The sequence below is a fragment of the Phalaenopsis equestris genome, unplaced genomic scaffold, assembly GCF_001263595.1.
Source record: "Phalaenopsis equestris unplaced genomic scaffold, ASM126359v1 Scaffold000882, whole genome shotgun sequence".
NCBI classification, from domain to species: domain Eukaryota; kingdom Viridiplantae; phylum Streptophyta; class Magnoliopsida; order Asparagales; family Orchidaceae; genus Phalaenopsis; species Phalaenopsis equestris.
Window position 1 is genome coordinate 50,785 of NW_018165322.1, and position 16,439 is coordinate 67,223.

The 16,439-nt window shown below is 30.3% G+C and overlaps 1 protein-coding gene across 2 annotated transcripts in view; it reads right to left on the reverse strand.

Annotated features, from left to right (window-relative positions):
- The window catches only part of LOC110032173 (protein CHROMOSOME TRANSMISSION FIDELITY 7-like), a 30,520-nt gene extending 14,387 nt beyond the window's left edge, over positions 1 to 16,133 (reverse strand). The window contains exons 1-4 of one of the 2 annotated variants that reach the window (XR_002294824.1): positions 15,242 to 16,133; positions 15,048 to 15,143; positions 4,818 to 4,912; positions 4,082 to 4,197 (exon numbers count right to left, since the gene is read on the reverse strand). Coding sequence is in view for 1 of the 2 variants with exons in the window: in XM_020735710.1 (XP_020591369.1) it covers positions 4,082 to 4,197; positions 15,048 to 15,143; positions 15,242 to 15,505 (476 nt within the window). In the remaining variant the exon portion in view is untranslated. The remainder of the gene's footprint in view (positions 1 to 4,081; positions 4,198 to 4,817; positions 4,913 to 15,047; positions 15,144 to 15,241) is intronic. The other variant, XM_020735710.1, reaches the window with a different exon arrangement.
- Between the last annotated feature and the right edge of the window lie 306 nt (positions 16,134 to 16,439).

A 16,439-nucleotide genomic window follows, 5' to 3' on the forward strand; every position in this document is an offset into this window, starting at 1 on the left:
GAGACGAAGCCGCGGTCGCACGCCGCGCCGCGCAGCAGAAGCCGAACCAAACAGCGCCTTAGTATCAACAACAATCTTAAGGGATAATTTCATTTCCAATTTTATTAATTTTACAACAGTATCTTTCAAACTTTTATCTATATTATACCTACACCATTTCTAGTGTGGCTCCTACCTGAATACTAAAGTATAAAAGCTAAACTATAAATCTTCTTAGCCTTTTTCTCCAACTCATTTAGTTGCTTGAATATATAAGATATTTATCTTCTTATGAATTATCATATCAACTAATTTCATTATTCTATCTGTAAGAGTACTGATGTTCCAAGATCTTATCATAATATTAGTTTCATAAACCAACTTATTTACTTGCATTCATCTGTAATATGAAAACTTTTATTTGACCTAATCCCAAGTGTTGGTATAGCGATACTTGCAGACTTTTCATTGTATTAAGGTTATACAACGCGTCACTTTCAGGAGAGACCCTAGCATTTACATAAGACTTAAGAACTTCATGCCATAATTTTTTCAACAAATTTACGTTAGTTGTCAATTATCTAACGCAACTCTCTACTTTTTGCATCATGAAAGAAAAACAAAAAATAATATATACCTTTAGTTATATATAATAAATTAATAAAAATATTCAAATCATTTTATAGAAAAATAGGCTTTAAACTTGAGGTTATTACATGCAGGTGGCATTAGCTTCAATAGTTAAATTCTATCCATCAGGAAACTTGAGCCTTTTTGAGAACTTTCTAAGAAAATTATTGTTGACTCAATCAAAGCTTTCTTTCTTCTAAGTTGAAGACACTTATGGGTTCTTCCTTTATGAGGCTAGTTACATTTAATTCCTCAAATGTGTCACCGAACTCATCACGTTAGAAAGAACATTATGGTAGCCCAATAAGATAGAATGGGCACATTAATTAAGGAGCAATTCCAAAAAACATAAACACCATTTCAAAAATAGTTATTCACCAATAAGATTATCATGCACTCGCTTTTGAATATAATTGAATGAATAATACATTTGATTTTCTATGGTACTACATAGATGAAGATTAATTGCCCAATCTCCTCTTTTGATCGATTCCTTGTTCTCTTCTCCCCTCTACCTCTCTCCATTTTTAGCATAAACCCCAGAACTAGCCTCAAACATTATCACCTCCCCAACCCTCATAACATCACACATTAATCCCTCAACTTCCCACAAGCCATTAGCCTCCTCCCTGCAAGCCAGACACCTTTTGGTTTGCCTTGACCTACCCTAAGCCTACCTTAAACCCTACTAAAGCATCTATGCTACTCACAACCCTAACACTCTGAAGACCTTTTCATACCTCTAAGACATAGCCTCACAAACAATTACATTAGCCCTCCTCCACCTCAACAAATAATTCCTCTCCATAATCCACCTCTCAATCAATCCAAGAAAAACCCATAGGTCTAACCTATTCCTCTCCCAAACTTTCAAGAACATCACCAATATCTACCACCCATCTCATCAAGAAAAGAATTCCTTATCCTTCAGCATCTTTCCACTACAAACACACAACTTCATCGAAAATCATTGGTCTTTGTTAAAGAAGAATGAACATGTCTTTGCATTTATCTCCAAATAAGGGCCTAATCAATCAACATGAATTTCACTAAGAGATTTGGATTTAAGCTATAAATGATATGTCAACAAACAATAAATTTATGACTTTGGAGGCAAAGTAGTAGAGATATTTGACAATTAATCTAGCTCCCATTGGCCCAATTGTAGGCATTTTTGTGTTTGCATTATTATCCTATATGTGGTTAAGGAAATAGTACAATGCATGATAAAAAAAATACAATGACAAACACAAGAAAAAGATGAAAATACAAAATATTGAGACGCCCAGCTCACATTTCAAAAAACGTCTTCCTGTAGTTGCACTAAGGGTCCGTTTAGTTCGGCGCTAGGAACACGCTGCGGGGGCTGGCCGCAAATCGTGCCCGTTTGAGACGGCTTCCCGAGCATTGCGGGATGCCGTTTTGGCTAAATGCAGGCCGCGGATTGAGCCCTACGGCCCACGTTTAAGTGATGGCTTATTATCCGGGTTACCCCTTCGTCACTCCTGCCCCAATTATCTTTCCCTCTGTTCGACGCCGAATCCCTCGCGCTCCTCTATTGTTCGACGAAGCCATCCCTCACTGTCGCTTCTCTGCCGTTAGGCGAAGCCGTCGCTCGTCGCTCCTACCTCTCGGATTCCGTCCCAAACCACCAGGTATCCTCTCCTCTCCCCAATCTCGTGATTGACATGTTGGTTTTTTCTAGCTGCCTCTGCTAGGACAAATGGATGTGGTCATTCTTAAGTTGGTCGTGGTGACGGTGTGTTGTGAGTGGTTCTTTTTTTGTCTGTAGTCAAGGAATTGGTAGTTCGAGCGCTTTTTCTTCAACATATGTGAATGTTTGTTCGTTAGATTTGTGATGTTTAGATTTTTAAATGTTGTTCGGTGATATGGTATGGATGTGAAAGCTAGAATTCTTGGAGGCTCGATTTTGGGTTTGGTAAGTTATATGAAAAAAGAATTTATTTTGGCCTTTATTGCTTGAGGATGACGACAATCTTATGTTAGATATTTTTTAGTGAAGGTTTATATTAGTTGTGGCATGGTCCTTGATTTGAATACACATCATTTTGGTGGTCTGCATGAGGATCTAACAAAAAAAATGAAAAAAAAAATTATTGTAGTTGTGGCTTGGGCATTGTTATTTGTTCTTTGGAGTTCTTGGTGGTTGTGGCTTGGGCAAAAGTTTTATTATTGTTGTTCCTCTTTCAACTTTATCTAATTGGGCAAAAGTATTTAAAAACCATAATTTCATACTTTTTTCCTTTTTTTAATACACTTGGAACTCACTGTTATGTGAAGTGTGTATCTTATTTTTTTACTATTCTGAAGTTGTTTTTGTTTCTCAAGTATTAAATATATTGCTATGACAGTTCTATTATAAACAATATTACTGCACATGGGCAGAATGATCATTTTATCTAGAAACAGCTGTCACGCAGTTATTTGTTTTCATAAGGTAAAAAATAAACAAGCAGTCAATTTTCCCGCATCAGCCAACTAGCAGCTGCTGCAAACCAGCTTATTGGATAAGCTGCAGCCCTAAACAAACCCTAAGAGAGAAATGAAGAGAGAAAGCTTGAGAACCTCATCATTATTGTTTTATGCCAAACCCTTTATGCCACATACATCAACTCATTAATACTATTTTTAGGCCACAAATTGGGTAACATAGTTTTTTTCTTAAGAGAATAAATAGACTTTAAGAAGAATTCAAGTGGCATACATATAACTGTACTAAAAGTCTAACTTTGGCTTACGGGAAGTTTTGTATGTGCATCTTAAATTATTGCATAGTTTTGATAGTACTATTTATACGAAACAAAAGGAATGAGAACAAACAATATTAGCAAGCCAATTTTTCTTTTGAAAGTTAACACAAATTATTTCTACTACCAGTCTTAATCATGGCTTCCTATGGCATTCATAAAATTCCTATGTGACAGGTTTTTTCTTCTGATATACAACCATCACATTGATTTTTAAGATGAATATTAATATTTTGTTATAAATTTTTTTCTTCCAAAATGCCTAAATTTCAAAATAAATATAAGGATGGATAACAATTGCTATGGTTCCTTAGAAAAGTTATGAACATTTCTTCACAAAAATGGTTGCCTAATGATCAACAATGTGCGAGACTTAAGATGTTGGCTACAGGATATTATTCCTAGTCAAGAGAGAAAATGTTGAAGAATAAAGAATTGAATTCAACTTATTTTAAAAAGAAACAAAGAAAAAAATTACACAAACACTACATGAAATTCAACTAAATTTCTAGTTCTAGGCTGTAAAACCAAAAATAAGTTGGAACAATATCAACTAACAAAGCATCTCTATTCACAATAAAAAGATGGAATGCCCCAAAAGTATATTGACCAAATCTACGAAATATAGAATCATCATTTAAAATATCAATTAATGGTGAATTCAATAAATAATTATGAAAAATGAGTTATTTGTAAAATGGTACCAATTTTTCAGGAATTCAAACGTCATCTGCTCTGTAAATAAGGAATGATCTGTTGTTTGTATAGCTGGAAGTAAATGCCAACCCGCTGTGGTAGGTGGAGAGAATGCGCACTCTTCCTAAAAAAATACAAATTTTGAAAACAATTAGAGAAAGTAACTTGCTTATCAGCTACAGAAACAGTCAAGTACATAAATAAAAAGGGCCATAAAAGCCACACAATTCTTATATATTTACATATCTAACACCCAAACTTTAATTTTTACATGTGTATTACTCAAATCTTAATTATCACTCTATCACCTTCTTTACAAAAGTGAAATGCACCTTTTCATGCATAGGCTAAACAGATAAAAGTGTTATAAATGAAAAAGTGGCAATTACATCAATCCACCCAAGTCCTATGTTTTTACATATTTAACACAAAAAATTCAATTTTTACATTAAAACCACCCAAATCATTCATATCACATAAAAATACCCCCATTTTAACATTTAAAAAGTGAAAAACACCTTGTCATGAATAGGTAAGGTGGCATGTATATAAAATTGAAGTTTAGGTGTTAGATATGTAAATACATAGGAATTGGGCGGTATGTATGTAAGCCTTCCTGAATGTAAATATGAAAGTTTAGATATTAGTTATGTACATATATAAGAATTATGTGGTATGTATGTAAATTTCCCATGATAAAATCATAATTACTTTGCTCAGTTTCATAATTCAGGTTGACTTTACCTAGCAGCATCCAATAACTGAGTGGCAATTTTCTTTCTTCTGCTGGATGGAACCACTCAAATGGTCATAATGCCACACTTGGCTTGAACAGCTTTCTCCTCACAGATTATAACAACTTTATATAAATACTTCAGAGATTCAAAACACAACTTTAGTTCGTTTCTTAAACTAAGTGCAACTAGAAGATGTAAAATCAAAATAACATAGTATTATATAAACAAACTGAAGAAATAAAACATAAGAACTTTCAATATTTTAAAACATATTTACATTCATAGAGTAAGAAGAGTTTATTTAGTCGAAGTGGCAGACACACATAATGAGATTACTAAAGAAGAGGTAACCAGAAAAAGAAGAAGAAAAAAAGAAGAAGAAAGATCGGCTTCTTTCGCTCTGGCCCTCAGAAGAGAAGAGAGAGCAATATATAGGCAGGAGAGGAAAAAATTTTCATCATTGCTGACACATTAGGTAAGTGGGGATATAATTGATGTTTTGTTGGTGGAGAATCTTTTAGTGAAGGATATAATTGATTTACGTGACGATTCTTTATTGATTTTCAGGCTGATTGATAATAATTCGATAAGTTGGCATGTGTACGTCAGATTACTTTCTTTACAGCTGCTTCCACTATTTTTCTGGTTGATAATAATGCGATGAGTTCGCATGTGTACATCATAATCCTTTCTTAACAGCTGACTTCCACTATTTTTTACTTCGAGTTTATCTTATATTTCTTGTATAGTATTCTTCTTCTAGCAGTACGTATATTTGTGTATTTTCTATTTATGTAATTTCTGACAAAATATTTCTTTAATCTTTTGCTGGCAGCTATGTTGTTCTTGCTTAGAATAGAGATCCAATTTTTATACATTATTTCAAGTATTTTGCTTATCAGTTGTTTGCAATGACTATATATGAATAACTGTTCGGAGCAGTAATATACTCAAATATTTGATGAATCAATTTTTTTTATTTCTTTCCATATTTGATATAAGTTTCAGCATTAGATCTCTAATGCAGTAATTATGTATGTTTCAAGTATTTTGCTTATCAGTTGTTTGCAATGACTATATTATGTAGTTTCAGCATTAGATCTCTAATGGAGAAATAACTCCTTTTATCTCGGAATAAATTTGGTATAATTTGATGTATCAATTCCAATGTTTGGCAACATGGTGGAAGATATTCACTGCTTCAAATATTGATTTTGGTAATTCTCTTAGAAGACTTTCACCATCTAAATATATCATGCAGATTAGACCACATTTGTACAATTCTGAAACAAGATTTAAATCAGCATTTCAATAAATATAAACAACTTCATACTTTACTGCTATATGGAAACAAATCTAGGGGTTAATTTTTTCCTCATAAAGTTATAGTTGCTGTCATTCTTCAGTTATTTCTCTGATATTCTTCGTAGATGTATCTTGTAGTATTTTAGCATATGTTGACATTCTTTTTGAGAATGATGGTTCTTCTTTTGCAGTAAAATTTTGTAATTCAATAACTGAAGAAGCTTTTTTTATTCTTCTCTTGTAATTTTGAGATTTGCAAAATCTCTAATTTTTCTTAGTTCAGATATCGAGGGTAGTTCATCTTTTGTTATTTCTACGGTGAGATAATTTTTTACTTTAAATAATTCTTTTATAATGGTATTTTCAAAGACAATCTCGCATTATAATTTCCAGATTTGTAAGTCAACAATTTCTATGTAGTTATTTATGTCTGGATTGGGTTTGATATATCATAAACTTCCATACTTTTAATATCCATATTTATTTCCCGCATAATTCTCGTGTTAGAATATCAGCTAGAACATTCTTATTTCCTTCTATATATTCTAAATCAAAAGTATAAGCAGAGAATCAGCTTTGTCATTTAATTAGTCCTTTATTAGGTAACGAATCTACGATTTTTCTTTTAATGAATGAAATAGTTGATTGATTGTTAGTTTTAATTACAAAAGTTTCATTTAAGAATATTTCAGATTTTTTAATAGCTTTTATTATGGCTAATAATTTCTTTTCATTAATACAATAGTTTAAGAATATTTCATTTAAAAATATTTCATTAATATGATAGTTCTAATAATTCATTTTCATTATGTCTGGATTGGGCTTATCTTCAGCTTCGTCGGATATATCATAAGTTTTCATACTTTAAATATTCATATTTATTTCCTGCATAATTTCCGTGTTAGAATATCAGCTTAAACATTTTTATTTCCTTCTACATATTCTAAATCAAAAGTATAAGCAGAGAACCAGCTTTGTCATCTAAGTAGTCTTTTATTAGGTAACGAATTTGCGATTTTTTCTTCAATGAATGCATAGTTGTTTTATTGTCAGCTCTAATTAAAAATGTTTCATTTAAGAATATTTCATAGCTTTCTTTATGGCTAATAATTCCTAACTGATGACAAAAATTTAAATCGTATATTAGTAGAAATGAATTTTCTCCAACAACATACTATAATATTTACACATAAAACTGTCAATATAGATAATTATACCTTACCACGGAATGTGGTTTCATAGTAATATTACTATCAAATTATATGTCCATACATACGAACTTATTCCAATACATGTTTTATGTGATACAGGTAGCGATATCATCGTATGTAAAAAATTTATGAATCCACCACAAATATCAATTCATTCCGAAGAATTATTACTCGAAACATTTAATGGTATTTTTACCATAAATGAATATTGGACTGACGAATTCCTTATAATTCAATCTGGCTTTCTTAAAATACATAAATTATGGTATAGCTCCGACAATGGCCCTGATTTAATCCTTGAAAATAATTTCTTTAAGACTTTCTAATCATTTATTCAATCCGAGAACAAAATTACTTTGATCACCCCCAATAATTATCCACTTAAAAGCTGTATATTTAAAACTCCACAGATTCATTACAACACACCAATTTTTGCAGCCAACATGGTGATTATACTCTTAACCAAAACATAAAAGTTGTTTTCCCCCATCTATTCAATCTACACTTAAGCATATATAATGCACTTTCTCCTTAAAATTCTAAACTTACTAAACTTCGATCTTTCGCATCTTCTCTATTTAAAAGCTCATTTTCCGAAAATCCCCTACAATTTTGGACTCAAGATGAGTCATTTGCTATTATATATCTAATTAATCCTTCAATTATTATAACGGTTCGTCATATGAAATATACTTCTGAAGATAAAAAAAAATTTCAAGACCAAATACAAGAATTATTAAATCTTAAACTAATCGAAGTTAATAATAGTCCACACAATAGTACAGCATTCCTAGTTAAAAATTATGCTGAACAAATTAGAGAAAATAGTGAGATTAGTAATTAATTATAAGAAATTTAATGAACATGAAATAGCCTTAAGCAAAAGGAAAGCCGTCTTCTTAAACAACACTATTGAATTTCTAGGACTTATCATAGATAAGGGTGCAATTGAACTACAAGAACATGTTTTAAGAAAAATTGATCATTTTAAACAAATAAATAATCAAAAAAATTTCGATGTATCAATTATGCTCAAGCATTTATTAAAAATCTCACAGAATTAAGAGCTCCGTTACAAAAAAAATTACGAAAAAATATTGTTTGAATTTGAGATGAAAATAATCAAAAGATTTTATAAATAATTAAGGATGTATATAAAAATCTTTCTAAACTACATTTACCAATCCCTGATAATTATTTAGTTATAGAAACTGACAACTCTCAATTAACATATAGGCAATTTTAAAAGCTGGATGTAATAATACTAAACTTTTATGCAGGTATAGTTCAGATACATATATGAACACCGAACAAAACTATCATATTAATGAAAATGAATTATTAATCATAAAGAAAGCTATTAAAAAATTTGAAATATTCTTAAATTTGAAATATTCTCTTAAATGAAACATTTTTAATTAGAACTGACAATAAAACAACTATTTCATTCATTAAAAAAAAAAGTAGATTCGTTACCTAATAAAAGACTAATTAGATGGCAAAGTTGGTTCTCTGCTTATACTTTTTATTTAATATATATAGAAGGAAATAAAAATATTCTAGCTGATATTCTAATAGGAGAATTATGCAAAAAATAAATATGGATATTGAAAGTATGAAAACTTATGATATATCTAGCGAAGCTGAAGATAAGTCTAATCCAATCATAAATAACTACTTAGAAATTGTTGACTTACAAATCTGAAAATTAGAATGCAAGAATATCTTTGGCAATACCATTCTAAGAGAATTATAAATTATATCACCAGAGAAATGACAGAAGGTGAACTACCCTCAATATCTGAACTAAGAGAAAATAGAGATTTTGCAAATCTCAAAATTATAAGAGAAAAATCAAAAGAAAAAACTTATTCAGTTACTGAATTACAAAATTTTACCACAAAATAAGAATCACCTTCCTCAGAAAGAATGCCCACATATGTTAAAATAATACAAGATATATATACAAAGAAAATCAGAGAAATTGCTGAAGAATGGCAACAACTATCACTCTGTGAGGAAAAAATTAACCCCCAGATTTATTTTCTTACAGCAGGAAAGTATCAAGTCGTTTATATTTATGGAAATACAGATTTAAATCTTGTTTCAGAATTATACAAATGTGGTTTATTCCGCATGATATATTTAGAAGATGAAAATCTTCACAGAGAATTACCAGGACCAATATTTAAAGCAATGGATATCTTCCACCATGTTGTCAAACATTGGAATTTATACGTCAAGTTATACCAAACTTATCCCGAGATAAAGGAGTTATTTTTCTTATACAGCTTAGAAATTAGAAATACTTATTTAGAATTTGTATTGTTATTATTCTCTTTTCTAAAAAATTCTTTTATAAGGATTAAAGTGTTTTTTTATATATTTTCTTAAAGAATTTCTTAATTCTTACTTTTTTTAGTATTTCTTTTAAAGGGCATAATATTCCATTAATAGTGCTCTTGTGGTATGCAAATAAACGTCCTCAAAGAACTAAGGTAAACCATGTAAGATCTGTAGCAGTTATTAATGAAAATGATTTAGAACCATCTTCAATCTTTCTGATATGGATAGTAATGAAGAACTATATGAATTATCAGATACTGAAGAAAACTTAATAAATGTAAGTTATTCAAATAATAAAATAAAAGAATACTTATATTCTAATCAATGAAAGAAAATTCTGAATCAAACATAATTAATGATAACTCTATTGAATAAGAAAGACATAATATGTAATCTGAAGAAGCCTACAATAAAATAAGAAAAAGAAAATTATCCTTGAGAACAAAAGACTGTTTTAATGTGTCTATTTTCATTTGAAAAAGAAGCATACATTATAGTATTCGTCAGGGTAAACATCTCATTGATATAACAAATACGGAAGGAAGAACCCGAATACTTTTGTATAACCAACACATAAAAAGACAAGATTTAGAAAGAATAAAAAATCCTGAAAAATATAAACATATATATCTTTGGAAAAATTCAAATTTTAATTAAGGCATACTTCCGTAAAGAAATTGATAGTCCTATAACTATCTGGATATACGATGATAGAATTATACATTCTAAAAAAGATGTCTTACTAGGAGTTATACAAAAGAATAATTCTATCAAACTCAAATGTTTAATTTATATCCTAACCATGCAGTTAATATCAATGATCGACATTTAGATAGATCTCTTACACTGCGACACAAATTAGACGGAATAAAATTAAGAGAAGGCAGTGTTGTTTACAACACTACTTATCAAACCGCATACGTATACAGTTATCAATACAATATTGTAGCGTTTAAACCACATACAGACTTAATTCACTTAGACCCTCTCTTTTCTCATATAGGTCAAACCATTCAACCCAAAGAAATTAATGAACTAGAAATAACAGCACCCTCATCAAATCTTCTCCTTGACTTTGATAATGATAAAAATCATAGAAGTCAAAGACATCCAAAACTCAATTTCATAGAAAATAATAATTCTCTTTTCATACAACCAAGACGGTCTCTCGATACGAGCATTATTCGATCTATTTTTCTTAGAGCATCTCCAAATATAAGAGAATATAATAATAATCAATTATTAGTAACTGATTATTATATCTCTCCAGAAAGAATATAGATAAAATCTAATATCAATAAATTTACAAACGCTAAAAGATACTCCATACATCTACCAAGATTATCTTGGACAAAAACACTTCTGTACTCATGAAGCTAATATACTTATTGGATTTTGGGATATAAATAATCACCGAATTGATTTCTAACATCTATTTCTAACTGATGACAAAAATTCAAATCATATTTTAGTAGGAATGAATTTTCTCCAACAATATACTATAACAATTTACACATAAAACCGTCAATATAGATAATTATACCTTACCACGAAATGCGGTTTCATAGCTATACTACTGTCGAATTATATACCCCTACATACGAACTTACTCCAATACATGTTTTATGTGATACAGGTAGCGATATCACCGTACCTAAAAAAATTATAATTCAACCAAAAATACCAATTCATTCTGAAGAATTATTACTCGAAACATTTAATAGTCTTCATGCAATAAATGAATATTGGACTAACAAATTCTTTGTAATTCAATCCGCCCTTCCTAAAATACATAAATTATGGTGTAGCTCCAAAAATTGCCCTGATTTAATTCTTGGAAATTATTTCTTTAAAACCTTATTATCATTTACTCAATCTGAGAACGAAATTACTTTGATCACCCCCAACAATTATCCACTTAAATGCCCAATAATTAAAACTCCACAAATTCATTCCACCACATCAATTTTCTACAACCAACGTGGTGATTATACTTTTAACCAAAACATGAAAGCTGCTTTCCCTCATATCTACACTTAAGGATATATAATGCACTTTCTCCTGAAAATTCCAAACTTACAAAACTTACTAAATCAATGGAATGTTATGCTCTTTGGATTAAAAAATACCTCATAAATATTTCAGAAATGAATTAAAACTATCTATAGTGAATTATCAAACTTTTGTCTTATATACGTAGATGATATCCTAATATTTAGTCAAACCATCACCGAGCATTAAAACATTTAGCTTTGTTTTCTTAAAAAACTCAGAAACATGTAATAGTATTAAGCAAAAGGAAAGTCGTCGTCTTAACCAACATTATTGAATTTCTAGGACTTATCATATATAAGAGTGCAATTAAACTATAAGAACATGTTTTAACAAAAGCTGATCATTTTAAACAAATAAATAGTCAAAAAGATTTGCAGCGCTTTTAGGATGGATCAATTATGCTGAAACATTTATAAAAAAACTCGCAAAATTAAAAGCTCTGTTACAAAAGAAATTACGAAAAAATATGATTTGTATTTGGGATGAAAATGATCAAAAGATTTTACAGCAGATTAAGAATCTATGTAAAAATCTTTCAAAACTACATTTACCAATCATTGATGATTATTTAATTATAGAAACTAACACCATTGAATTAGCATGGGTGCAATTTTAAAAGCTCGACGTAATAATACTGAACTTTTATGCAGATAAAGTTCATGTACATACACAAAAATTGAACAAAACTATCATATTAATGAAAAAAAATTATTAGCCATAAAGAAAACTATTAAGAAATTTGAAATATTATTAAATGAAATATTTTTACTTAAAGCTGACAATAAACAGATTCGTTACCTAATAAAAGACTAATTAGATGACAAAATTAGTTCTCTATTTATACTTTTGATTTAGAATATATAGAAGGAAATCAAAATGTTTTAGTTGATATTCTAACATGCGAATTATACAGGAAAAAAATATGGATATTAAAAGTATGAAAACTTATGATATATCCAGCGAAGCTGAAGATAAACCCAATTTAGACATATATGACTACTTAGAAATTGTTGACTTATAAATCTGGAAGTTAGAATGCGAGATTTTCTTTGGCAATATCATTCTAAAAGAATTATTTAAAGTAAAAAATTATCTCACCATAGAAATAACAGATGGTGAGCTACCCTCGATATATGAACTAAGAAAAATTAGAGATTTTAAAAATCTCAAAATTACAAAAGAAAAATCAAAAGAAAAAGCTTCTTCAGTTACTGAATTACAAAATTTCACTGCAAAAGAACCATCTTCCTCAAAAAAAATGTCTACATATGCTAAAATACTACAAGATACATCTACAAAGACAATCACAGAAATAACTGAAGAATGACGACAACTATCACTCTATAAGAAAAGAATTAACCTCCAGATTTATTTCCATAAAACAGGAAAGTATCAAGTTGTTTATATTTATGTAAATACTTATTTAAATCTTGTTTCAGAATTATACAAATGTGGTTTAATCCGCATGATATATTTAGAAGATGAAAGTCTTCTAAGAGAATTACCAAAATCAATATTTGAATCAGTGGATACCTTCCACCATGCTGTCAAACATTAGAATTTATACATCAAATTATATCAAACTTATTCTGAGATAACATGAAGAGTTATTTCTCTTATACAGCTTGAAGTTAGTAGTGAGTCATTTACTCGGAAATACAAACCTACAAAATTACTACATTAGAGATCTACTGCTGAAAACTCAAATCAAATATGGAACAAAGAAATTTGATTCATCAAATATTTTGGTATATTACTGCTCCGAACAATTATTCATATATAGTCATTGTAAACAGCCGACAAGGAAAATATATGAAATAATGTATAAAAAATTGATGTCTATCCTAAGTAAGAACAACATAGTTGTTAGCAAAGAGATTAAAGAAATATTTGTCAGAAATTACAAAAAGCGAAAATACATAAATGTATGTACTGCTAGAATAAAGATATTATACAGAGAATACGAGACAAACTCGAAGCCAAAAATAGTGGAACCCAGCTGTAAAAAAAGGAATATGATGTAAACATGCTAACTCACCGGATTATTATCAACCAGAAAAATAGTGGAAGCCAGTTGTAAAGAAATAAATCTGCTGTACACATGCCACCTTACTGAATTATTATCAACCAGTGTTGAAAGCAATAAAGAATTTAGTCACGTACATCAATTATATCTTCCACTTGCAAAAAATATTCTAAACCAGTAAAGCATCAATTATATCCTCTACTTAATACATCAACAATGAAGAAAATGTATTTCTCTCATGCCTATATATTGCTCTCTTCTCTTTTGAGGGGTTGAGCGAAAGAAGTCAATATTTTACTTCTTCTTCTGTCTACCTCTCCTCTAGTAATCTAATTATGTGTGTTTGGCACTGCGGCTAAGTAAACTTTTCTTGTTCTATGTCTGTAAGTATGTTTTAATGTATTGAAGGTTCTTATGTTTTTTTTATTTATTTTGTTTAAATAATACTATATTATTTTGATTCTGCTTCTAGCTACGCTTAGTGTAGGAAATGAATTAAAGATGTGTTTTGAATCTCCGAAGTATTTACATAGGGTTATGGTCTGTTATGAATTCGAATGATCTTGTTGAGTCCTAATTTTTTTCAAAAATCCACGAAGAAAAGTATAAAATGAACCGGATATTTTAAGGTCAAACCCTAAAATAAGAAGAATCAAAGTAAGATAATATTATATTAAACTCTCAAAAGGAAGCTTGATGGACACAAATATTTTAGAACATACAAATAACACTAGAGTGAGAAGATTTTGTTAATTATAGAAGATGATATAAACAAATTAGAAATAGGAATAGGAAATTTAAAGAAAAAAAGTTAGCAATGATATCAAAGAAATAGAATAATTAGAATACAAAATAAAATACAATTTATTATTACAAAAATGATATATGCAACATTATGATTTTTTTTAATTCTTTTACAAAAGTGTGCATCTTGTTATAGTCATCCTCTAACTAAAAGAACAGCATAATGGTGCGTATAATATGTAATCAACTATTGCTTTCCAAAAAACAGAAACTTATAGGGGAAATTTACATATATACCACACAAATCAATTGTACTCACATGCTAACACCTAAAGTTTGGTATTTATATTTATAACACTTTGGTATCTTGAACCTATGCATGAAAACGTGTACTTCACATCCAAAAAGTTCATAGCAGTGGTACTTTTATATGATATTAAAGATTAGTTTTATGTGTTTAAATATGAAAGTTTAAGGAGTTAGATATGTAAATACATGAGAGTTGTGTTATGTATGTAAATGCCACATATTTTAAGCAAAAAATCAATACCAAGCGTTTGTGAGTGGATGGATCTGTATCCAAAATGAGTAAAATGTGATTCCCATTGGTCCAAGAACCACATACTACTCTCTCATTATGCCATCCCTGCAAAAAAAGAAAAAAAAAATGAAATGAAATGCACAATACTCAACAAAGGCTTTCCAAATATGAAGGATTTCAAAAATAGTTACAAGAACAGAGACCTTGAACCGAATTCCCCTCTCGTAGTCCTGGTGGAACTTAAGGTGAACCTGGTCGTCCTCTTCTACTCCACGAGCATACATCAGTCCACATAAAGAACAAGCATAAAGCATGAAAACGGATTGTCTCAAATCCAAATAATATTGTTCATATCTTCTTTTCTTACTGAAATTTCCGCTTTGATTTGACGAGCAGCCGTTCTTCTTGTGCTCGCAAAAAAGTTCTGATGGCTTAAGCTCCACAATCACTGATGAGAATAAAGCCATTGCATATCCTTATCAGGGAAACCCAAAAGGAGATTCAAGCCTGAGTGGGCATGGATCATAAGCTGAGTATCGCTTTGGATGGAAACTGGAATCCTTGAAAGCTAATTTCATGGGGGGATTGCATCCACCACTCCAGAGAGAAGAATCCAAGGATATATCTCCTTCGGAAACGGATGTAGCTGTTGGGAGGGTTGGCAAAAAGAGCTGGCCTTGGGTTGTGGCATTTCATGGGGGCTGTCTGAAAACGGATTTAGAGCAGGATTTAACCTAAATCTTGCCAACCGGTCAATTTGGACAAAATAAATAAGGATTTCAAGGATTTCGGCCGTAAATCCAGGATTTACTCAATCATGTGAATCAGCCGATTCAGTATATCCAGGATGGGATGTTAAGTTACCTTACTCAATGGTTTCGGGTGGGAGCAGAGCTGAAAGAGGAGAAAGATGGGAGTTTGGGGTCTCTGTACGCCGCGATCGCGTCGTTGCATTCCTACTTAACTCTAATCGCGACGGGTTGGTCAGGAAGGCGGTGGTTTTGGGTGAAACCGGAAGGGGGGTGGCGGAGGCGGGGAAATAAGCGGGGATTTTGGGTAGAGAGGAGAAGTTTGGCCGCGAAACCGGGAGGGGGAAAATGGTGGCGTGGGGTAGGGAAGGAGAGTTTGGGCTATTTATTTATTTTTATTTAAATGAATTTTATGAATTTAATTGATTGATAATTAAGAATTAGTTTATACATTACAAAATTAATTATGATTATATAAATTTAAATATAATTATTTACTATTGCTTAATGAATAAAAACAAATTTAAATTTAAAATAATTTAATAACATTCTAAGTAATTGTTAACTAATATGTTAATCATTAATTAATATTAAATTATTATTTAATAAATAATTAGTTTAATATTATTTTTAATAAAAATTAAATAGTTTA